Source organism: Trichomycterus rosablanca, chromosome 17, assembly GCF_030014385.1.
Source record: "Trichomycterus rosablanca isolate fTriRos1 chromosome 17, fTriRos1.hap1, whole genome shotgun sequence".
Lineage (NCBI taxonomy): Eukaryota > Metazoa > Chordata > Actinopteri > Siluriformes > Trichomycteridae > Trichomycterus > Trichomycterus rosablanca.
In genome coordinates, this window is record NC_086004.1 from 17,516,477 (window position 1) to 17,540,465 (window position 23,989).

The window sequence follows — 23,989 nt, forward strand, 5'->3', positions numbered from 1 at the left end:
GACTGACCTCTTGGCAACCCTACTTGTGGGTGGAGAGAATGGGCAGCTATGGATGTGCAATGAAAAAGGAGGAGTTAGTTAGAGAGAGACTTTATTATTTCTTTGCTGCTGCACTGCACTGTGCAACAAACTAACCAAGACTATCCTAGTACACTGGTCAGAACTCTGGAAACAGGGTGTTTTTTTGGTTTTAGAGACATGAATGACATTAAACTGGCCCTGCTGGGCAGTAAGGGAGCTGGCAAATCAGGTAAGTGTTTTGTGTGTTGCATCATCACATGTTTTAAAGAAACTTAGTTACACGCTACACTGAAGATCATGTTTACAGGATTACATGATGCCTGCATACAGCCTTCATGACGAACATAATAAAATGTTTGTCATGAAGTCTGACTTTGCTGATGTAAGTTGATGTATTTCCTAGTTTAAATGGGTGGATTCTTTTGAATTATATAATTAAGTTTTATATACTGGCCACCTTCAAGTAGAGATAACCGAATCAGCGTATATAAGTGTAGATAAGTGTCATGTATCACAGTCACCTACTACTCCTACTGTACTATTACTACAACAACAACTTCTACTACCACTCCTACTACTACTACTACTAATAATAATAAATATATGCCTAATTAAAAAAATTACAAAAGAATGTTAATAAAAACAGATCATTTGTAAATCATTTTTGATCTGTATTAAATAAGAAATAGAACAAATACAATATAATTATTGACTAAATAACTTTGAGGGCTGCAACACAAAGGTTGAGAACTGTGCCTGTTTACCTCTGTTATGCCACCTTAGTTTCGTAATAATTTGGGAATGGAGAACACTGATTGTTACAGCTGTATACCACAAACATTTCCCCCATTCTTTGTAATATCCAATGTCATATACACTGATCAGCCATAACATTAAAACCACCTCCTTGTTTCTACACTCACTGTCCATTTGATCAGCTCCACTTACCTTATAGAAGCGCTTTGTAGTTCTACAATTACTGACTGTAGTCCATCTGCATGCTTTGTTAGCCCCCTTTCATGCTGAAATTCAATGGCCACTACAGAGCAGGTATTATTTGGGTGGTGGATCATTCTCAGCACTGCAGTGACAATGACATGGTGGTGGTGTGTTAGTGTGTGTTGTGCTGGTATGAGTGGATAAGACACAGCAGTGCTGATGGAGTTTTTAAACACCTTACTGTCACTGCTGGACTGAGAATAGTCCACCAAATATCTAGCCAACAGTGCCCTGTGGGCAGTGTCCTGTGACCACTGATGAAGGTCTAGAAGATGACCAACTCAAACAGAAGCAATAGATGAGCGATCGTCTGTGACTTTACGTCTACAAGGTGGACCAACAGGTAGCAGTGTCTAATTGATTGGACAGTGAGTGGACACGGTATTTTAAAAACTCCAGCAGCGCTGCTGTGTCTGACCCACTCATACCAGCACAACACACACTAACACACCACAACCATGTCATTGTCACTGCAGTGCTGAGAATGATCCACCACCTAAATAATACCTGCTCTGTGGTGGTCATGACCATTGAAGAACCTGGTGAAAGCAGGCTAATACAGTATGTAAAGAAACAGATGGACTACAGTAAATAATTGTGGAACTAGTCAGTGTTTCTACATGGTAAGTGGAGCTGATAAAACGGACAGTGAGTGTATAAACAAGGAGCTGGTTTTAATGTTATGGCTGATTAGTGTATTGTGTTGTTGTAACACATGCAGAATGTGGCTTGGCATTGTCTTGCTTAAACAATTAGAACCATCCCTGAAATTGATGTTGTCTAAATGTGTTATGTATGTATGTATGCACCCCCCAGCATTAATGGTGCCATTACAGATGTTTCATTTAACCATGCTATTAACACCAAAAATTCCATTAGAATACAGCACACGTTGGTCCGTCTCAGATAAGCTTGAGTCAAGAGAAGTCCAATGCATTTCTGTATATTGCTGATATATAAAGAGTCTTAAGGAAAAGTCTTTGTTGTAATGTGTTGCAAGCATCAAACATTTGAAATACTGTAAAATACAATTAACAAATCACTACCTTCTGTTTTTATTTGCATTTTACCTACTGTCACAATTTTTAAGAATTTGGTTTTGAATAAAGAAAAACGAAAATGGGCAGCATGGTGGTGTAGCTGGTAATTGTATGTTTACCCTGCATCTCACTTAACCTTAATGTCAAAACATTAAAAAGAGATGGCCAAATAGGACAGAATTTTGATTCTTGTGACTACAAGGTAAACTACAGAAGCAGATCATGTTTTACCCCTGCAATAACAAAAAGATACTATGCTAGCTATTAATTAAAGATTCTGCTATGTTATCATTGTGTTTTTCAGAAGCTTTAACTTTCTTTTTTTTCCCTCCCTATTTCTCTTGATTTTTAGCGTGTCCAATTTTTACCCAATTGCGTTATGCTTCCTTTCTACTGGTGCTGACCCTCACCCCCGATTGAGGAGAGCGAACTGACACGTCCCCTCCGATACGTGAGCAGTAGCCGACTGCATTTTTGTCACCTGCACCAGCCGAGTTCATATGCGAATCAGCCCTGTGCATGGAGAGCCACACCCTGATTAGCATTATCCCTCTACTCTGTGTAGACGCCATCAACCAGCCAAATGAAGGTGTAATTGCATCAGTTATGAGGTCCCTATCCAGGTCCCTATCCGGCTCCCTAACCCTGGATGAACAACAGCCAAACGTTGTTCATATAGCCGCCCAGCCCAGCCGGATGGCAGAGCTGAGATTCGATATGATGTATTCGAAATCCCAGCTCTGGTGTGCTAGCGTATTTTACCGCTGCGCCACCTGAGCGGCAACTTCCTTTTTTTAAGTAACGCAATTATGTTATAATTTAATATAGTCAGAATAACTGACAATTATAGCAAAATAAAAGTCTGTGTAACCAATGTAAAAGCCCTGTGTATTAGGGACATAAGAGGATTTGGGGCAAAACAGATAGAATGCAAGTAATTGCTAAATCTGATGGGGGATTATTTTTGATCATCTGCAGAACAAGAACTGGCTGAACTTTTCTGGCTGCATACCATGTCAATGACTATTAAATGACCAGAAAATAATTACACAAGGTCCTCTCTTATCAAAAACAAGTTGTGAGTCCTGTGTCTTTTGGCTTAAAAAAGAGTCAGAAGATAGGTGGTCAAGCCAGTATGCTTTGGGATGTTTAAGATTTCAGATATTTTAGAGGAAAATACATATTTGTTAGAGATGTAGGGTAGAATTTAGCTGGTGGGGGCAGAGAGAGCACAGTTTTTGTGGCTGTAGTGTTCCTGTTCTAGAGTGTGCTCTAAAAACCTGTTCATCAGAAAACAAATTAACCAAGGCAGCTTCATGTCTCAAATATTTAATATAGACCAGACTGTGTGCTCATGGTCTAAGCATGCACAAAAACATCCAAAACAGTTTCTCTGTGCCGAATATACACCTAAAACTCTGGGCATGCTGGCCAAGTCTTTGATGTTAAATTGAACTTAAGCCCTTCACTGCAGTTTGCAATCATTATTTTTTATTTGACCCATTTTTATTAAGCCAAAATCAGAAAAAGTTAAGAGAGTATGGAAAGACAATATGAACCCAAAATATTTTATATTTGTCTGATCAGCCTCATTTCATTTGTTAATATACCTCCATTCCTGCATTTCAGGCCTGCAACACATTCCTGCAGGCCTGCAACACAAAAAAGTTAGGACAGGGGCAATTTAGGGCTAGTAATGAGGTGAAAAAACTAAAGAATGATGTGATTCCAAACAGGTGATGTCAACAGATGATTGTGATCATAGTTTGGTACAAAAGCAGCATCCGGGAAAGGCTGAGTCTTTGATGAGCAAAGATGGCCAAAGGATCTCCAGTTTGTCAACAAATGAATGAGAAAATGATTGAAATGTTTAAAAACAATGAACCTCAAAGAATGATTGAAAGGGGTTTGCATATTTCTCCCTCTACAGTGCATAATATCTTTAAGTAATTCAAGGAATCGGGAGGAATTTCAGTGTGTAAAGGCCAAGAGTACAAGCTTAAGCTAAACACTCGTGATCTTCGATCCCTCAGATGGCACTGCATCAAGAACCGCCACTCAACAATAGCTGATATAACCACATGGGATAGGGATTACTTTGGCAAACCTTCGTCAAATACTACAATATGGAGATACATGCACAAATACCACTTAAATCTTTACTGTGCGAAAAAGTTAACCATGTCCAGAAGCAGTGTCGTGTTCTCTGGGCTCAGAGGCATCTGGGATGGACCGTCACACAGTGGAAACATGTACTGTGGTTGAACCAATTAGTATTCCAGATCTTCTTTTCGGAAGAAATACCACAGTGTGCTCTGGACCAAAGATGAAATAGACCATCCAGACTGTTATTAGCAACAAGTCCAAAAACCTGAATCTGTCATGGTATGGGGCTGTGTCAGTGCCCTTGGCAAATTTAATTTACACTTCTGTGATGGCAGCTGTGACACAAAAAAATACATTGAGATTTTAGGGAATATACTATGCTGCCTTAATGTTGACATCTTTTTTCATGCATTTTTCAACAAGATGATGCAAAACCACATGCTGCACACATTACAAAGGCATGGCATGGAAGGAGAGGGTATGGGTACTGGACTGGCCTGTCTGGAGTCCAATAAAGTGTGTGTGGGAAGAATTTTAAAACAAAAAAATGTGAAAATGACAACCCTGTTGCACACCTTATGATGAGCTTACAGGAAAAATGGGACAAAATAACACCTGAAACACTTTATTGCTTGCTATCATCAGTGCCAAAACCTCTTTTAAGTGTCGTAAGAAGGAATGGCAACATTACAAAGTGGTAAATGCTTTACTGTCCCAACTTTTTTTGGAAACTGTTGCAGGCCTGAAATGTACTGTATATTAATAAATAAATAAAGCTGACCAGACAAAACATGAAATATCTTGGGTTCTGTCTGCAATTAAATAAAAGTGAAAGTAAATGTAAGAAACACTGTCCCAATATTTTTTTTGATTTGGGGTTGCATTCTTAGAGTTGGTTTGAAACTCTACATTACTACTTACAGTATATCTGTTATATCTGTTTTCTTCTCTTTGTATTAAGCTGTTTTGGTGAGATTCCTGACCAAACGTTTCATAGGAGAATATGCGTCCAATGCAAGTAAGTACTGGGTACTCTCTCTGATGTGTTTTATAGAGTTACAATTTGAACAGAGCCTTGCTTATCCATAACAACGTGTTTAAACTATCTCAGTTTTGCGTTTGGCATCACACCTTCAAACCTAACTTTTCCACAATTACTTTTCTTTGTCATAGAAAACATGGTCCAAAGAACATGTATATGGTTCCCTTTTTAGAATAAATGGTTAGGGGGTATTACAGTATCAAGACTAATCAGACCAGGCAACATTTCATTGTGCCTGTGGTTAATATAACTTTAAATCTTTGTTCTTGATTGTCCTTGAAACCTATTGTGGTCTCCTATTATTGTAGCGTATCTGCCTCAATGTCCACTGTGTTGTGCATTCTTACCCTGGTTTAAAAGTATTGCTATTTCAGTTTAATTTGCTTTTCTGTCAGCTAGAACCATTCCAGCTAACCTTTCCAACCTCTTTCATTCTGACCTGACATTTCCACCATGTTTTTTTTTTTCATACCAATTGGCAAAACTCAAACCAGCCTGTATGGTACCAACAATCATGCTTTTTAAGTTTTTACTCCATCCTAGTGTTTGATGAAAAGCTGTTGACCCACGTATATATAACTGTATGCATTGGACTGCTGCCATGCTGATTTGTTCATAATTACACAAATGAAAAATGTATACAGTAGGGGATCACAATAAAGTAGCCAAAGAGAGGTGTATTTACAGCACATTCAGAAAGTATTTAGATCCCTTGGCTTTTTAACGCTATTCTGTTGTGGATTTGATATAAGCCCGGCTAGCTCAGTCGGTAGAGCATGAGACTCTTAATCTCAGGGTTGTGGGTTCGAGCCCCATGGCGAGTGTCTTCATTTAACATCTACGGAAACTAAAAAGGCGTTTCTCCAGTTTGGACAGCCCTTGTCATGCAGTTCTACAGTGACGTATCAGGCGGGCATTTGTACTTGTAGGACTATTGTTTACTGAATTCTTGTGGGACAGTTGTGGCCTAGCGGTTACGGTACTGGACTAGTAATCCAACGGTTGCTGGTTCAAGCCCCACCACTGTCAGGTTGCCACTGTTGGGCCCTTAAGCAAGGCCCTTAACCCTTAATTGCTTAGACTGTATACTGTCACTGTACTGTAAGTTGCTTTGGATAAAAGCGTCTGTTAAATGCAGAAAATTTAAATTATATAGATATAATTGCCATTTTACCTATCGCTCTACCCTTAATCACTAATAATCATGAACTTAAAACATTTTTTGGAAAATTAATTCATAGTAAAAAACAGAAATCTCCTATTTACAAATGTATCCAGACCATGACTTCTGTCTAGAGCTCAGCTGGAGTTCACATAGTTTTAAAGGACACACTTGGCTCTATAAGGGCCAACAATTTGTACTGCATTGTCCGGACAAAATCACAACATGAAATCCAAGAAACTGTTTGTGGGCCTCAGCAGTCAAACTCTGTCAAGCCACAGATCAAGGGAAAATTCTGAAACAATTTGAGTGTTTGCAGGATCAAAGAGGCCTCCATAATGTTGAAATGGAAGAATCATGACATAGCTTCGAACTCTAGAGTTGACCATTTGGCCAAATTGGACATTTGGGGAATAAGGGCCCTAAAAACTACAAAAGAGCTTCCTGTGCAGAGATCAAAGAAGCTGCACCATCTCTGCAGCATTCCTAAAATCAGACCTTTATGACAGTGGCAAAATGGAAGCCGCTGTTAAGTAAAAGGCCTTTGACAGCATGTAAAGTGTTTGTAAATGTCTGAATACCATACATACGGTGAAACATGGTGGTGGCAGGATCATGCTGTGGGAATGTTTTCATCAGCAGGGACTGGTAGGAATTGAAGGAGAGATTAAATCAGCCAATTACAGGAATGTCTTTAAGGAAAATTCCAGAGCGCACGCAAACTCAGACTAGAGATACTGTATAGTACACCTTTCAACACATCATTTGCCCAAAATATACAGTCAAAACAACACTAGTTTGGCTTTGAAGAATCGCTGTGTCCCACCCAAAGCCCAAACTTAAACTCCATTGAACATACACTATATCGTCAAAAGTATGTGTAATCCGGATCATGAGCTTGTTGGACAGCCCATTCCAAGACCATTGCTTTCCACAAGATTTTAAACTGTGTCTTTTGGAATTTGTACCCAGTGGTCAGTCACTAATATTCGATGAGAAGGCCTGAATCATAACTGACACTTCAATTCATCTCTAAGGTGTAAAATATTTTTAAGGTCAGGGCTTGTAATGTATGTGTGGAGAGACCTGAAGATGGCAGTTCACAGACATTTGGCCACCAGTCTCAGTTTGCAAGGATCTGGTATTGGATACTCCATCCAAATGCTGTTGTGCAAAGTTTATTGAGACATATCCAAGAAGGCTTCGAGCTGTAACTGCTGGTAGAGGTGCTTTTACTAATTACAAATGCTTTTTTATTGAAAAAAAAAAGAGTCTGAATACTTTTGTGAATAAGGGATTTTTTTTTTGCAATTTCCCCCCCAATTTTCTCCCTAATCTAGTCGTATCCAATTACCCTGATTGCATTACGCTTCCACTGTACCGATACTACCCTCCACTGCTGACTGAAGAGCGCCGCAACTGACACACACCCCCTCCAACACGTGTGCAGTACTGACTGCATCTTTTTTATCCGCACAAGGCAAGTTCATATGCGGATCAGCTTTGTGCACGGAGAGCCACACCCCGCTCAACGCATTATTCCTCGACTTAGCGCAGGCGCTATCAGTCAGCCAGCAGAGGTCATAGCTGCATTAGTTATGAGGAACCCTGGTCCAGCTTTCCCACCCTGTGTGAACAACAGCCAAGCCGCCAGCCAGATGGCAGAGCTGAGATTCGAAACGATGTGTTCGAAATCTTAGCTCTGGTGTGCTAGCGTGTGCTGCGCCACCTGAGCGGCCTTTTTTAAAAACTCTAAAGACCTGTTTTTCTTCATGTGTTATTCAGTGTAGATTGATTGGTTAAAATTGTAATTATATCCAATAATTTATTATTTTAAAATCCACGACACAGTGTCCACCTCGGAATGGCTCAAAAGAAACAAAATGATAGTTTTGGAGTTGCCCAGTCAATGTTGTGACTTGAATCCCATTCCCAAATGCTGTGGCAAGACAAATGGGCAGTTCATTTTCAAAAACCCTCCAATATAGCTATTTTAAAACAATTCTGCAAAGAAGTGTGGGCCAAAATTCCTTCACAGTGATGTAAAGACTCGTTGCAAACAGTTGTTTGATTGCAGTTGTTTCTGCCAAGGGTTGCATAGCCAGTTTTAAGGGCGGCTATTACTTAATTTCTAATTCACATGGGTCATATAGGTGTTATTTTAAATTTTACATTTATTTTTTATCTTCTTCATTTTTTATCTTTTAAAATTGTAAGCTACATTTTGTGGTTGCTCAAGCTGTTGACTGTGATAAATGAGCAAAAATATAAGAAATTGGGTAAGGGACAAATACTTTTTAACAACACTCTGTATACACTGATCAGCCATAACATTAAAACCACCTCTTTGTTTCTACACTCACTGTCCATTTTATCAGCTCCACTTACCATATAGAAGCACTTTGTAGTTCTACAATTACTGACTTTAGTCCATCTGTTTCTTTTCATGCTTTGTTAGCCCCCTTTTAATGCTGTTCTTTAATGGTCAGGACTCTCCCAGGACCACAACATAGCAGGTATTATTTAGGTGGTGGATCATTCTCAGCACTGCAGTGACAATGACATGGTGGTGGTGTGTTAGTGTGTGTTGTGCTGGTATAAGTGGATCAGAAACAGCAGCGCTGCTGGAGTTTTTAAATACCGTGTCCACTCACTCTCCACTCTATTAGACACTCCTACCTAGTTGGTCCATCTTGTAGATGTAAAGTCAGAGACGATCACTCATCTATTGCTTCTGTTTGAGTTGGTCATCTTCTAGACCTTTATCAGTGGTCACAGGACGCTGCCCACAGGGCGCTGTTGGCTGGATATTTTTGGTTGGTGGACTATTCTCAGTCCAGCAGTGATAGTGATGTGTTTAAAAACTCCAGCAGCGCTGCTGAGTCTGATCCACTCATACCAGCACAACACATACTAACACACCAACTCCTTGTCAGTGTCACTGCAGTGCTGAGAATGATCCACCACCCAAATAATACATGCTCTGTGGGGGTCCTGGGAGAGTCCTGACCATTGAAGAACAGCATGAAAGGGGGCTAACAAAGCATGCAGAGAAACAGATGGACCACAGTAAGTAATTGTAGAACTACAAAGTGCTTCTATATGGTAAGTGGAGCTGATAAAATGGACATTGAGTGTAGAAACAAGGAGGTGGGTTTAATGTTATGGCTGATCGGTGTATATTCTTTTTTTCTAGTATAAGTTTGCTATTTTTACAATTATTGAATCTACCAGGCATTATCTTATTAATTTTTTTTGCTTGTTGCAGACTCATTATACTGTAAAAGGCTCTCCATTGATGGTAGACAGCTGAACCTAGAAGTCTTAGATCCGTGCTCACAGGTTTGTTCACTTGTAAGTTAAATCTTATCTTGTGTTGATGTACAGACAATTCTGTGAGTCTACATTTACTGTTATGCCACTATATGGGTGCTCCTTAATGCTATGTTCACATATTTAAACTGATGCAAACTGGCTTTGCTTAGGGCAGTTGCATCTGGAGCACCATATTTTATTAAAACAGGTTATGAGATAGGATCTGCATTATAAAATTCTGTGGACAGACTTTTGTTTTTGTTGGATGTATGCCCAGCCTTCCTAAGCAATCTTTATGAAACTTTAAAACCCTGCGTTAGACATGAAGTGAACATTCAGAACGTTTTTGTCCCTTTATTGTCCTCTAATGGACTGACCTTAATTAAATGAAATTGAGACTCCTGCATGACATCCAGTTTTTCCTTTAGTGAGGTTTTAAGAGGCATGCAATGTTGTTGTTAAGACCCCCATGTGTCCTTTCTCTTTTTGGCAGAATGGGGACAGCCAAGACACCCTGGAGGAACAGTTGAACTGGGCAGATGGATTTGTGGTGGTGTACACTATTAGTGACCGCATGACATTCCTTAGTGCCAAAAGCATTCTACATCAGATCAAAGAGAGTCGTAGGGAGACCTGCAAAGGGTGAGACAGAGTCACTACTTCAGTCTGTTGACCTGACAGCTCTTGTAGATTAAATTAAAAGACAGAACTTTAATCTATTAATAAAAACTAATTGTGAGATTATGATATAATTTATAAAAAAGACAACTTTGTTGCATGTAACCCTCCCTGTACAGAACTACAACACAGCTGAAAGTAACATGTAACATGTAAAATGCAATCAAAACAAAAATCTTTTTTTACAACCCCAAATCAGAAAAAGTTGGGACAGCTTGGAAAATGCAAATAATAAGTTTCTTTGCAAATAACAGAGTTTCTTACATTTACTTTGACTTTGATTTCATTGCAGACAGCATGAACCTGAGATATTTCATGTTTTGTCTGGTCAACTTCCATTCCTGCATTTCAGGCCTGCAACACATTCCAAAAAAGTTGGGACAGGAAAACATTTACCACTTTGTAATGTTGACATTCCCTTTCACCACACTTAAAAGACGTTTTGGCACCGAGGATACCAAGTGATTTAGTGTTTTAGGTTTTATTTTGTCCCATTCTTCCTGCAAACACGTCTTAAGATGTGCAACAGTACAGGGTCGTCGTCAAAATTCTCCACACATTCTCTATTGGGGACAGGTCAGCACTGCAGGCAGGCCAGTCCAGTACCCATACCCTCTTCTCTCGCAGCCATGCCTTTGTACACACGGCGTCCATTTTTTCCCAAAAAAGACCTGGAATGCTGATTCATCTGACCACAATACATGTTTCCACTGTGTAATAGTCTATCCTAGATGCCTCCGAACCCAGAGAAGTCGACGCCGCTTCTGGACATGGTTAACATAAGGCTTCTTTTTTTTAAAGTTTTAAGTGGCATTTGTGCATGTAACTCTGCCTGCCATCTGAGGGATTGAAGATCACAAGTGTTCAGCTTAAGATTTTGCCTTTTGCCTTTACACACTGAAATACCTCCCGATTCCTTGAATTGTTTAATGATATTATGCACTGTAGAGGGAGAAGTATGCAAATCGCTTCCAATCTTTCTTTGAGGTACATTGTTTTTAAATATTTCAATAATTTTCTCACACATTTGTTGACAAACTGGAGATCCTCTGATCATCTTTGCTCATCAAAGACTCATTCTTTCCTGGATGCTGCTTTTGTACCAAACCATGATTACAATCACCTGTTGATTTTACCTGTTTGCAGACCTGAAGTGCAGGAATGGAGGTATATTAACAAATGAAATGAAGTTGAGCAGACAAAACATGAAATACCTTGGGTTCAAACTGTCTGCAATCAAATAAAAGTCAAAGTAAATGTAAGGAACACTGCATTTTTATTTTATTTGCATTTTCCATACTGTCCCAACTTTTTCTGATTTGGGGTTATAATTGTTAATTTTGTTGAAACTTTATTTAACTGATAAAAGTACAAAGACAAAATTGTATGTAATGTTTTTACTTAGCAACATAATCGTATTTTTTAAATATAAGTATTTTCAAGTGTTCAGGTGCTGTAGTTGTCTATTATCCTAGCCCAGGATCACCACTGAGATTAGAGGTCAAATTCTAGCAGTGAAATTCGTTGGTTGACATCTAAATATAGACATAATTGGCTACATCTTGAGGAGCTTGCTAAAGCCCTGTGATGGATTGACGTCTTGTCCGGGGTGTGTTGGACATATTTATTACTACTTTAAAAATACAATTAAGTTTTTTTTACTTTTGCAAGTTAAATATTTAGAAGAATTAACAAATGACAGATTCTTGCTCATACTGCATTTGAAAAAGTGTCCCAACTTTTCTGAAAACTGGGTTTGTATGTATCATTCCAGAATTTCTTATACTGTTATACTGTAAAAATAACACAAGAAGTGTCATTATATCTTTTTAGAGTGAGGGTAGGTCATCTACAAAGTGTGTAGAAGGTGTTTTAATTGCTGCGGATAAATTTCATTTACTATAGCAAAATGTGGCATTGCATTGTCTTGCTGAAATGATCAGGGAGGTCCCTGAAAAGATCTAAATGTTCTAAGTGTTAGCATATATTGCTCCAAATTGCATATGCACTCCCTAGCATCAATTGAAATGTGCTCTAACAGGTTTGTTAGGGCTAGTAAGATGGATTCAGAACTCAGTTAACACATTTTCTTTTGTCTCGGTGTATTGTGTTTCAGCAATTCACAAAACAACTTTAGTTACAAAAAACAAGTGACAAGTGATCCAGTGCATGGGATTTTGTTCTTGTTTTGCTGGGGGTGGGACTGTCCTCCTTGTTCTCCTTAACAATATCCAACACCCTCAGAGCTTTACGGCCATACAAATGTTTAAAAGGGGAAAACCCAATGTGGCAAACAATATGGGCTATAATATTTTTCCCATAAAGGGAATTTGGAATCATGTTTTTAGCATTTAATAAATCATTCTGCCAGCATGTCCAGGATGGTACACAATACAGAAAAGGACGTGGCTGAAACTCCCAGTTCCTAATTGACTGCCTATATACCGATCAGCCATAACATTAAAACCACCTCCTTGTTTCTCTGCATGCTTTGTTAGCCCCCTTTCATGCTGTTCTTCAATGGTCAGGACTCTCCCAGGACCACTACAGAGCAGGTATTATTTGGGTGGTGGATCATTCTCAGCACTGCAGTGACACTGACATGTTGGTGGTGTGTTAGTGTGTGTTGTGCTGGTATGAGTGGATCAGAGTGGACACAGCAATACTGATGGAGTTTTTAAACACCTCACTGTCACTGCTGGACTGAGAATAGTCCACCAACCAAAAATATCCAGCCAACAGCGCCCCGTGGGCAGTGTCCTGTGACCACTGATGAAGGTCTAGAAGATGACCAACTTAAACATCAGCAATAGATGAGCGATCGTCTCTGACTTTACATCTACAAGGTGGACCAACTAGGTAGGAGTGTCTAATAGAGTGGACAGTGAGTGGACATGGTATTGTAAAACTCCAGCAGCACTGCTGTGTCTGATCCACTCATACCAGCACAACACAAACTAACACACCACCACCATGTCAGTGTCACTGCAGTGCTGAGAATGATCCACCACCTAAATAATACCTGCTCTGTGGTGGCCCTGTGGGGGTCCTGACCATTGAAAGCAGGCTAAAAAGGCATGTAGAAAAAGAGATGGAGCGTAGTTTGTGAGACCAGACCGACTCATCCTGGTGATAAATCGTGTAGTGTGTGACCCCCTATCGCCGATCAGTCGTGTAGTGTGAAAACCACAACGATGTAAAAGACTCCTGAGTGCAAGAGATCCAGTTGTGTAGTGTGAACTGTACAGTGACCCGCCAACTCCGAAAGTCGTGTAGTGTAAACTTGGCATTAGACAACAACCTACCTGGGGGTACCCAAACACCCAACCAAATCATTTTGTTTATTAGTGCAAAAATAGAACTAACATAATGCTATATTAAAAAAGAACACTTAATTACATGGCAATACAAATAAACACAATAAAAAAAAAAACTAAATAAAAGAGCAGCTGTTAATTAAGACTAAAAAGAAATTTTACAGGTTAATTATTTTCTTAGCAATAATTGAACCCTGGATTCCTATGGGAATAGGATAGTATAATTTTTTTTTTTCATTTTCCCTCCAATTCTCCCCCAATTTAGTCATGTCCAATTACCCTGATTGCATTACGCTTTCTCTCTACTGATGTTGATCTCCACCCTGACTGAGGAGAGCGGCAACTTGACACATACCCCCTCCGACATGTGTGCAGTACTGACTGCATCTTTTCACCTGCATGAGGCGAGTTCATATGTGGATCAGCTTTGTGTATGGCGAGTCACACCCTGATCCCATTATCCCTCGTCGCTGTGCAGACGCCAACAATTTATCAGCAGAGGTTGTAATTGCACCAGTTATGTGGAATCCCCTCTGGCACCCTCCTTGCAAACGAGTCAATCATTGTTTACTTAGGCACCCAGGCTGCCAGTAGCAGAGTTTTACTGCTGCGCCACCTGAGCGCCGGGCTAACATAATTTACCACTACACCACCTGATTGTCCGATACTGGTTATCTAAAAATCAAGCAAACATTCAATACTTATTTAATGAAATCCAACAAATTGCACGTGACATTTAACACAGTACTCAAGTATAGTATAGAAGCTGTTTTATAGTCTTGGTTATAATCTGATCAAGTTTCTATGTGATTTGGGCAGTGATATGGAGGTACCCATCTGCCTGGTGGGGAATAAACAGGACCTGTGCCATAGTCGACAGGTGAGTGAGGAAGAGGGTCGATCTCTAGCCCTGGAGCACAAGTGCACTTTCCAAGAAGTGTCTGCTGCAGAGAACTACCTGGACATTGCAAATCTCTTCACCAGACTGATAAGTCACATGATGGAACAAATGAAGCACAGATCTGACCGCCGGCGTTATAGCGGCTCCAAATCCATGGCCAAGCTAATCAACAATGTGTTTGGCAAGAGGAGAAAGTCTGTCTAAGTATTAATTTAAAATAATGGAATAATATCATGTAAGCTAAGCTGTCCTTGCTTTAGTACTTTGGCAAACTGTCTTGAACTTAATGGTTTCTGAATGTGTCTGTATGTATAAATGACAATAATCATAATTATCCTGATTGCTAAAGGGAACCAGTCAGTAGTATTCCAATGATAAAAGGCCTTAATAAGAGATGCTAAATTGTTACCATTACAATCCTCTACGAATTTGTGAATGTCTTCTGCATACTGCTATGTAAACAAATTTAACCAATATCATGTTGGTTTCTGTGTAATATCATATACAAACCCAATTTCCAGAAAAGTGTGGACACCTTTGGAAAAAGCAATAAAAACATACAGTAAATCTCACACTTACTCACTTCCTTAATCACTTATCCAATTGGGGGGGGGGGTGGGGGGTGGGGCTGGTTCTTGCTGGAGCTTATCCCAACTTTTGAATGGGCATAAGGCACACAGTAACACCCTGTCCATTGCAGGGCAGACACACATACACACCCATTCACCTACAGGGCAATTCAAATTCTCCAATTAACCTGACTGCATGTTTTTGGACTGTGGGAGGAAACCGGACCTTTGGAGGAAACTCACGCAGACACGGGGAGAACATGCAAACTGCCCAAAACATAAATCTGTAACTTGTTAATTGACTTAAACCTTTATTTAACAGTTAAAAGGACAAAGAAAAGATTTGTGTGTTTTCAGTACACTTAAAAGCTGGGACAGAGGCATGTTCACCACTGGGTCACATGACCTTGTTTTTTTATAAATTATACTTTTAAATTGTTTGAGAACTGAAGATACTAATCATTTCAGTTTTGCAAGTAAAATATTTGCTGTATACACGACTTCAGCTGCTCATCAGTCTGTCGTTGCTGCTGTCTTATTCTTTTCTTCATGATGCGTCATACAATATTGATAAGAGACAGATCTGGACTATAGGCACACACACACACACACACACACACACACTTTACATCTTGGCATGTGAAATCTGATGTATATTTTCCCCAAAACAAGCTGAAACATGAACTCCCGTAATGACGGAACAGGTTTCCATTTTTTTTCGGTCCATCACATGATTTTGGGCCCAGAGAAATCACCAGCCTATGTGCACTTAATTTATTATTAAATTAAATTAATGTATGGCCTCCTCTTTCCATAATACAGTTTCAGGTTGCATTTTTTGTTGCAGTGGCGGATTGTGTTAAGTGACAATGATTTTTCAAAGCACTCCCATGTCCATGAGGCTATGACCTGACTGACTATTTCTCATGAAGTTTGGCACAAATTGCTTAACCACAACCATCACTGCTTGCAAAGACTAAGACTTTGGTGCTTTTTTTAAACTCAATCTTGATGATCTCACCTGTTATCAGTTAAACTGCTAATTGTGGAACCTTTCAGAACAGTATTACTGTAACCTTAGTCTTATTTTGCCCCTGTCCCATTTTTTGAGTGTGTCACATTCTATTGTTTATATATTTACAAAATACAATTAGGTTTGTCAGTGAAAACACCGAAAATGTTTTCTTTGTAATTTTATCAGTTAAATAAAAGTTCAGTCTAGTTTACAGATTACTTTAGTTTTTACTTTCGGTTTTACTGTATTTTTAGAAAGTGTCCCAATCTGGAAATGGGGTTTGTATTCATAAATCATGACAAACATATTTCTTTGTGTATAATCACAATATAGCTTTAAAACTGTATCTTTTAAGAAGCACGGTATCACAGTAGTCTTGATCTGCAAGGTTATAGAGACCTGGTTTGTATACAATATTTCTAGGGTCTGTGAGTATTTCATCTGTGTACTCTTCCATTGTGTGGTCTTCCATTCAGCACCAAAAACTCTAATTTTGATCTTACCACAAATGAAATAGTGCAATAGTGTAAAAAGTAAATAACTGTTTAAAATCTTTAAGCAACATTTTATATTATACAATGTCAACCTAAGTAAAAAAACAGATTTTGTATTTTTTTCATTATAATTTTGTTTATTAAGGAAATAACATACAACATATCAACTAATTAATCAACTAATTAACAACATTTAATTGATAATTGGTTTTGGTTAGACTAGATAGTGAAACGTTTTAAGACTCGGTTCCCATTACACCTGGCAAAATGTTAACAATGCATTCTACAATAAAAAACATCACACCACCATTCAAACACAGTGGTAATAGTGTAATGGTATTAGGATGCTTTACTGCTTTAGGGCCTGTGAGAATTGCTATACTTTATAGAACCTTTAGAATATCTGGCTATCAGTCCTCAATCAGCATAATTGGATTATGCAATGAAACAAATCATAGAAGCATAAAAGTTGTAATGAACACAAAGTTGTCTTTTAACTTATTTGCTTTATTACATTTTTTAATCCTGCCTTTATTAGCAAAATTGCTTATAATTTAATAATAAGTCTGGTAGGTTAATTATGATGTAACCAATTTCCCAGATATTTTTTCATCTTAGCCAATAGTTATTTAAAAAAAAGCAAAAATACATCTTTATATTGTGGTGCTCAGGTTGTGCAGCAGTCAGTTACACTAGCCCACCACCACTTAGATCTGGGTGTGAATCTCGGTGGTGCTATCGACGGTCAAAGCCCTGCAATGGATTGGCCCTCTGTCCAGTGTATTCCTGCCTTACGCCTAGTGTTTTCACGACCCTGACCAGGCTATGAAATCAAGCGGCTGATGAAAATGAAACGGGTCCATAGTAACCTAAATTCTCAATATTCTTCTAAAATAAATCATTAATTTTCTTTGTTTATTTACTGCATCATTCAACTTATTAAGACTTAAGCAAAATCTAGCTATGAAGAAAAGTTATGAAACCTTATTTTCTTTGGAAGGTTAAATATTTTGATTGTAACTGTATGTGAAGCTGTAAGTGAAAATACAGTGGGGGAAATAAGTATTTGATCCCCTGCTGATTTTGTAAGTTTACCCCCTTACAAAGACTTGAACAGTCTATAATTTTTATGGAAGGTTTATTTTAACAGAGAGAGACAGAATATCAACAAAAAATCCAGATTTTTTTTTGGATTGTATTAATTTGTATTTAATTAAGGGAAATAAGTATTTGATCCCCTACCAACCAGCAAGAATTCTGACCCCCACAGACCGGTTATTATTATTAATTGTTATTATAATTAGTCCTGTCCTTGTATAAAAGACTCCTGTCACAGAATCAGTTTCTTCCGTTCAAATCTCTCGACCACCATGGGCAAGACCAAAGAGCTATCAAAGGACGCCAGGGACAAGATTGTAGACCTGCACAAGGCTGGAATGGGCTACAAGACCATCAGCAAGAAGCTTGGTGAGAAAGAGACCACTGTTGGTGCGATAATTCGAAAATGGAAGAAATACAAGATCACAGTCAATCACCCTCACTCTGGAGCTCCATGCAAGATCTCACCTGGTGGAGTAAGAATGATTCTGAGAAAGGTGAGGTCAGTCCAGAATTACACGGGAGGAGCTTGTCAATGATCTCAAGGGAGCTGGGAGCAGAGAAATGCTGGATATGACCCCAAGAACACCATCCCCACTGGGCATTTCTCTGCCTCCAAACACGGCGAGTGGAGTTGATGCCAAAGAGCTCAATTTTGGTCTCATCTGACCATATCACATTCTCCCAAGCTTTCTCTGAATCATTCAGGTGTTCATTGGCAAACTTCAGACGGGCATGTACATGAGCCTTCTTGAGCAAAGGGACTTTGCGGGCACTGCAGGATCTCAATCCATTACGGCGAAGTGTGTTACTAATGGTTTTCTTGGTGATTGCTCCCAGCTCCCTTGAGATCATTGACAAGCTCCTCCCGTGTAATTCTGGACTGACCTCACCTTTCTCAGAATCATTCTTACCCCACCAGGTGAGATCTTGCATGGAGCTCCAGAGTGAGGGTGATTGACTGTGATCTTGTATTTCTTCCATTTTCGAATTATCGCACCAACAGTGGTCTCTTTCTCACCAAGCTTCTTGCTGATGGTCTTGTAGCCCATTCCAGCCTTGTGCAGGTCTACAATCTTGTCCCTGACGTCCTTTGATAGCTCTTTGGTCTTGCCCATGGTGGTCGAGAGATTTGAACAGAAGAAACTGATTCTGTGACAGGAGTCTTTTATACAGGGACAGGACTAATTTGTGTGCCTCATGGGCACATAACCGGTCTGTGGGGGTCAGAATTCTTGCTGGTTGGTAGGGGATCAAATACTTATTTCCCTTAATTAAATACAAATTAATTTATAACTTTTATTTAATGTTTTTTTTCTGGATTTTTTGTTGATATTCTGTCTCTCTCTGTTAAAGTAAACCTTCCATAAAAATTATAGACTGTTCAAGTCTTTGTAAGGGGGTAAACTTACAAAATCAGCAGGGGATCAAATACTTATTTCCCCCACTGTAAATAATTTAAATAATTTTGGTATATTATTCAGGCTTGTCTACATTTCATGGTCATGGTTGTACATAAAAGGCACCCACTGTCTGCTATTAGTTTTCATTAGTTTTCATTTTATCATCTGTATTACCCTAGTCAGAGTTGAGGCAGGCCTGGTTTTCTCATAAAACACTGAGCGCAAGGCAGAAGTACCCTGGACAGAACACCAATTCATTGCAAGCCTTCAGTCATCCCTCCTCAGACATAGCCAATTATGTCACGTTGAGTGAAATTTATTTGTTTAGTGCTTTTTACAATAGACATTGTCTCAAAGATTAAATGTCTATGTAATTTTATGTCATAAGAAATTGCATCTGTGTAGAAGCTTGGCTGGTTGATATCAATGCTAAGATTTGGACAAATGGGCTAACATAATAGATTGCTACACCATCTGTGCACAAATTAAAGAAGAAAACAGAGCATAAAAGAAAGAAAAATTAAGATGCCGAAGCAAAGAGAAATTATTAGAATTTTACAAACCCTATTTCCAATAAATTTGGTACGATTAGTAAAATGCAACAAAAGGAAGAATCTGTGTTTTGTTGATTCTCATGAATCTTTAACTGACAAAATTAGAAAAAAAAGGATTTCTAATGTTTTCACTGAATAGCTTAATTGCATTTTGTAAATATAAACAAATTTAAAACTTTAATTAATGAATAAAAAAAAAAACTACTTGTTGTAGTGCAATGCATCTCCACCAGATGGAGCCCAACACTAAAGAACGTTTATTACATAGCAGGGTTGCAGGTCTAATTCTCTTAGTCCTCCTTCATGAAAACACAACTCAAGTCAGGGAATGGCTATAAAAATAGCTACTCAAATGCAATGTACCCATGTCTACAGTTAGGGCAATAATTAAATGTTCCAATTAAGTAGAACTATGACAAGTTTGCTTAGATGATGAGGTTTATTTTGCTGACATGCACAGTAAAAAGGAGGGTAAAGGGCAACAAAAAAACCCCAAGGATACTTTGGGGTAGTTACAGAAGAAGGTGGCATTTGGGGATCACCAAGTCTCTAAAAGTACCATCAGCATCTTGTGACACTACCAGCTGTCTCCCAAAGGTTGCAGTCATGTACTGTACATCAAAGACATAAAACGTCCCGAAATCCTAGCTGATCACCGATTGGTAAACCACATCGTTATTTCTTTTCTCATGATGGCATTCACCCCAAAACACTCAGGGTAAAAGTGCTAAGAGAACATTTTTGTTACTTCCTTGGCCATCTATCTGTTCCCTCTTCTGAAGTCACATGCAACACACATGCATCTGATCTCATCCAGAATGACCAGGGTGATTTCATCTCAGCTGTGTGAAAACAGACTTGACACTAAACAAATGACTATCTCAAACCCAAGAGGAACTTCTCATTGTGACACCTCATAAGAGCTCCCAGCAGCTGTGCGATCAACACCCCTCAGCTTACTCCATGCATGGATACTAGCCAGCTCATACTGCCAGCAAATTGTGCAGACAAAAGACCTGACGATGAACACTATGGAGCTGACTAAATGTGATGTAGATCTAAACTCAACTTCCTCCTTAACCACCTCACTCTCACCCTCACCCCATCTGGGCTTTTATGAGTAGATAAGTTCAAGAACTTTCAAGATACTGCTTTCAGTAGTAGACTGTTTGGCTACTCTGCTCTTAGTCTTCTGTGCTGCCATCCTGATATGCTCCAAAGCTACTACAATCTCACAATACATTACTACTTACATTATACTGCACTTTCAAGCTACTGGACTCTAAGGAGACTACGGTCTTAGGCTATTGTGTTCTTAGCTTATGCACTGTCTAGCTAGCTTGGTGCTGTCAGGCAGACACACATTTAGGCTAAATTCTTCTGAAGCTACTGCTCTATTAGGCTAATAACCTAATCTACTGTGTTAAGTAAAAGCATGATACAGCTGCTCCTGGACATTCTTCATCAAGTGGTCCGATTGGCTGAGGAGCACCTGCCAGTGTGTGCTGATCCAGAAAGATGGGTGCATGGAAGACTGGTGCTCCTCTTAGTGCAGCCTCTGCACCAGCTGTGCTCACAATCAACTAAGCACAACTGCTAGAGCACCACCGGTGCCTGCGATCTGCCAAAAACCTTTCACCACAGCACTGCAAACAGCAATCCCAATGATGCCACTGCCCTGCTGACAGGGCTGTCCTCGACATTGGAAGTTGCATCGCATTGCCAACAACAACATCTCCCTTGCCCTGACTTTTTTGGAAGCAAGTTTTAGCAATGGTGGAACAGAGAACAATGACAATCCTAGCTGGAAGGACAATTACAGCATGGCTGGGAGTACCAGAGAGTAATGATGAAAAGTATACTGGTTTCAACTACCCTTTCTTGTCTTTCTGTCTCATCTTCTTTCTTCTAGGATGCCACCACTAATTCTTTAACTGCTAGAGGCTTGGGTGGGTCTGCTGGAGTGATGAAGATCCAGGGCACATTTGGAAGAAGTGTTACTGAAGGGAGTTAATCAGTCTCTGGGCTGTTTCATCTGGGCTGAGTCCCCTGATCTATATTTTATAGCATTTTACAAAACTTTTCCAGACATGTGGTTTATAATCACATCAACAATGTTGCAGATATTTGAGGAAAAATTTTGCCTCTCAGAATAATTGTTCCCAAGTTAGTCATTTTCTTTTACAGCATAATGGGTGTTTTAAAAACTAAGCTCTAAGACATCTATTACTATATAGGTTGTATGCCAACATAATTATATTTAGCTGGAGTAGGTCACAGAGAGTTAATTGCTACAGCTATTAAATTGTAATAATTATTGGCAGCAGTCTTGTTAATACTGCATACCCCTACATTGTAGTCATTTTAGGATTGAATTTATTGCAAAGCCCTGGTTCAGGTTTATTATAGAGAGGTGTGAAAAGTACACGTCTAATTACTATTATAAATATAAAATGAAATCATTTTCACACAATATTTTAGACCACAATTTAATGTATTTAAGATACAAAGTTATTCAATACTCATATCCTGCTTGTACAAAGAAAGTAACCCTCAGGCTACTTCATGAATCACTTCATTAACCAAATTTAATTGATAAATCAAATTAGCTAATTAAACACAGGCATGATTTTACCCTCACTATTGAAAAATAAATCTCTCTCATTTTAAGCGTAACCATTAAAGTTTCTACAATATCACTATGCCACAATTTTGGGAAATAAAAAAAAATAAAGAAGTCTAAATGTCTGTAGAAGTTAGAAAGCAATTGTTCATGATCTACTTAACCACAGAACGTGCAATTATTCCACTATACATAATTTGAAACTGTGATTAATCCCAGTGACTGAGCTACTACACTTTTCCAAGGGTCCAATGGCCAACTTTTAGAACGCACATTTATAGCATGATATTTAATAAGGGAGCTTTGTATATCAAAGTCAGATCACATTCAAAACACCTGAACCCTCCCTCAGTTGTGCAATCCCAGCATGCCCAATCTGTTGAATTCTGAACACCTGAAACCATTCTTTATCATCTTTACATTCTGACCCAGACTGACAGAATCCCAGTCAACTCCTCCAGCTGAACTGGGTGAGGTGAGTCAACTTTTTGCCGGAAGGGAGTCTAGTAAGAAGAGTCTGGTAAGAAGACAACCTGCAAATCTTACTTCCACTTAGAAGTTTTCAGTAAGCAAAGAACCACTAGTCTCCTCCAAAGTGGTTCAGGGATTCTACACAGAACTTACTGGTACCACTCTCCCTAGGGCCTGAGTATATCCCCTCTTGGTCAAAAAGACCACAACCATAAAGAGTTGCATTCAAAAAGTATTTGGACAGAGGTTCATTCTACAATGAAGTTACCCCATCTCTGTAGGATTTTTCTTTGTTGAAATAAAAGGAGTAGACCTCTGCCCTTGCATAGACTACCAGGGTTTAAATCAGATCACTTGGAAGGTCCATTACCCTTGCCCTTAGGTGCCTGTCACACTGGAACAATTGTGTGGAGCCCAAATTTTCACTAAACTAGACTTGAGGAGGGCTCCTTGATAGATTTATCACAGCATATATTGATGACATCTTGATCTATTTAAAGAAACTGGATGAACATCAACATCTTGTGAGTTAAGTGCTAAAATATCTATCACCAACTGTATGCTAAATTGGAAAAGTGCCAGTTCTATGTAACAAGTGTGTCCTTAGGCTATGTCCTTCCTCCTGATGATGAATACATGGAGGAACAGAAGGTACAGGCAGTATTGGACTGACCATAACCTAAAACCATCAATGAACATCACCTATTTCTAGGGTTTGCCAACAGTTGTAGGAGGTTCATCTGTAACCACAGCACTGTTGCAACACCTCTGTTGCAACACCTCTTTCATGTTCTCTTAATTGTAACTAAATGTTTGCAAGAAGTCTTTTTGAGGTTCTAGATCTCAGGAATGTTTTAATGCTTTTAATTAATTTTTTTTCCTTATGTAAAGCCCTTTGAATTGCCACTGTGTATGAAAGGTGCTATACAAATAAACTTGCCTTGCCTTGCCTCTGACCCTTCTCCACAATAGGGCTCCACAGTGACTCACCTGGTCACTTGCTGCTGACAACCTCTCTAGAGCACCACTTTACCACTGCATCTATCCTTAACCAACCTTTTTGTTGTGATGCCTCAGAGATTGGAGTACAGGCCATTCTTTCTCTGGAACAAAGTAACCATGCCAAACACTTTTCCATAACCTTTTTGCTCCAAAAAGATGTTGTCGGCGGAGAAGAATCA

General features: G+C 39.1%; 1 protein-coding gene across 1 annotated transcript; it reads left to right on the plus strand.

The window, feature by feature from the left end:
• Positions 1-198: 198 nt before the first annotated feature.
• Positions 199-15,108, plus strand: rerglb (RERG/RAS-like b). The gene is made up of 5 exons (XM_063013186.1): positions 199-250; positions 5,128-5,184; positions 9,639-9,712; positions 10,179-10,327; positions 14,500-15,108. The coding sequence occupies exons 1-5, from the start codon at positions 199-201 to the stop codon at positions 14,783-14,785; spliced, it is 618 nt and encodes a 205-aa protein (XP_062869256.1). The 3' UTR covers positions 14,786-15,108.
• The last annotated feature ends 8,881 nt before the right edge of the window (positions 15,109-23,989 follow it).

Bases quoted from the DNA above. Each gene is read 5' to 3' on its own strand.
- rerglb (XM_063013186.1), top strand. From the start codon at position 199: ATGAATGACATTAAACTGGCCCTGCTGGGCAGTAAGGGAGCTGGCAAA. The intron at 9,713-10,178 runs GTTTGTTCACTT...TCTTTTTGGCAG, and splicing joins TCTTAGATCCGTGCTCACAG to AATGGGGACAGCCAAGACAC. The intron at 10,328-14,499 runs GTGAGACAGAGT...TGATTTGGGCAG, and splicing joins CGTAGGGAGACCTGCAAAGG to TGATATGGAGGTACCCATCT.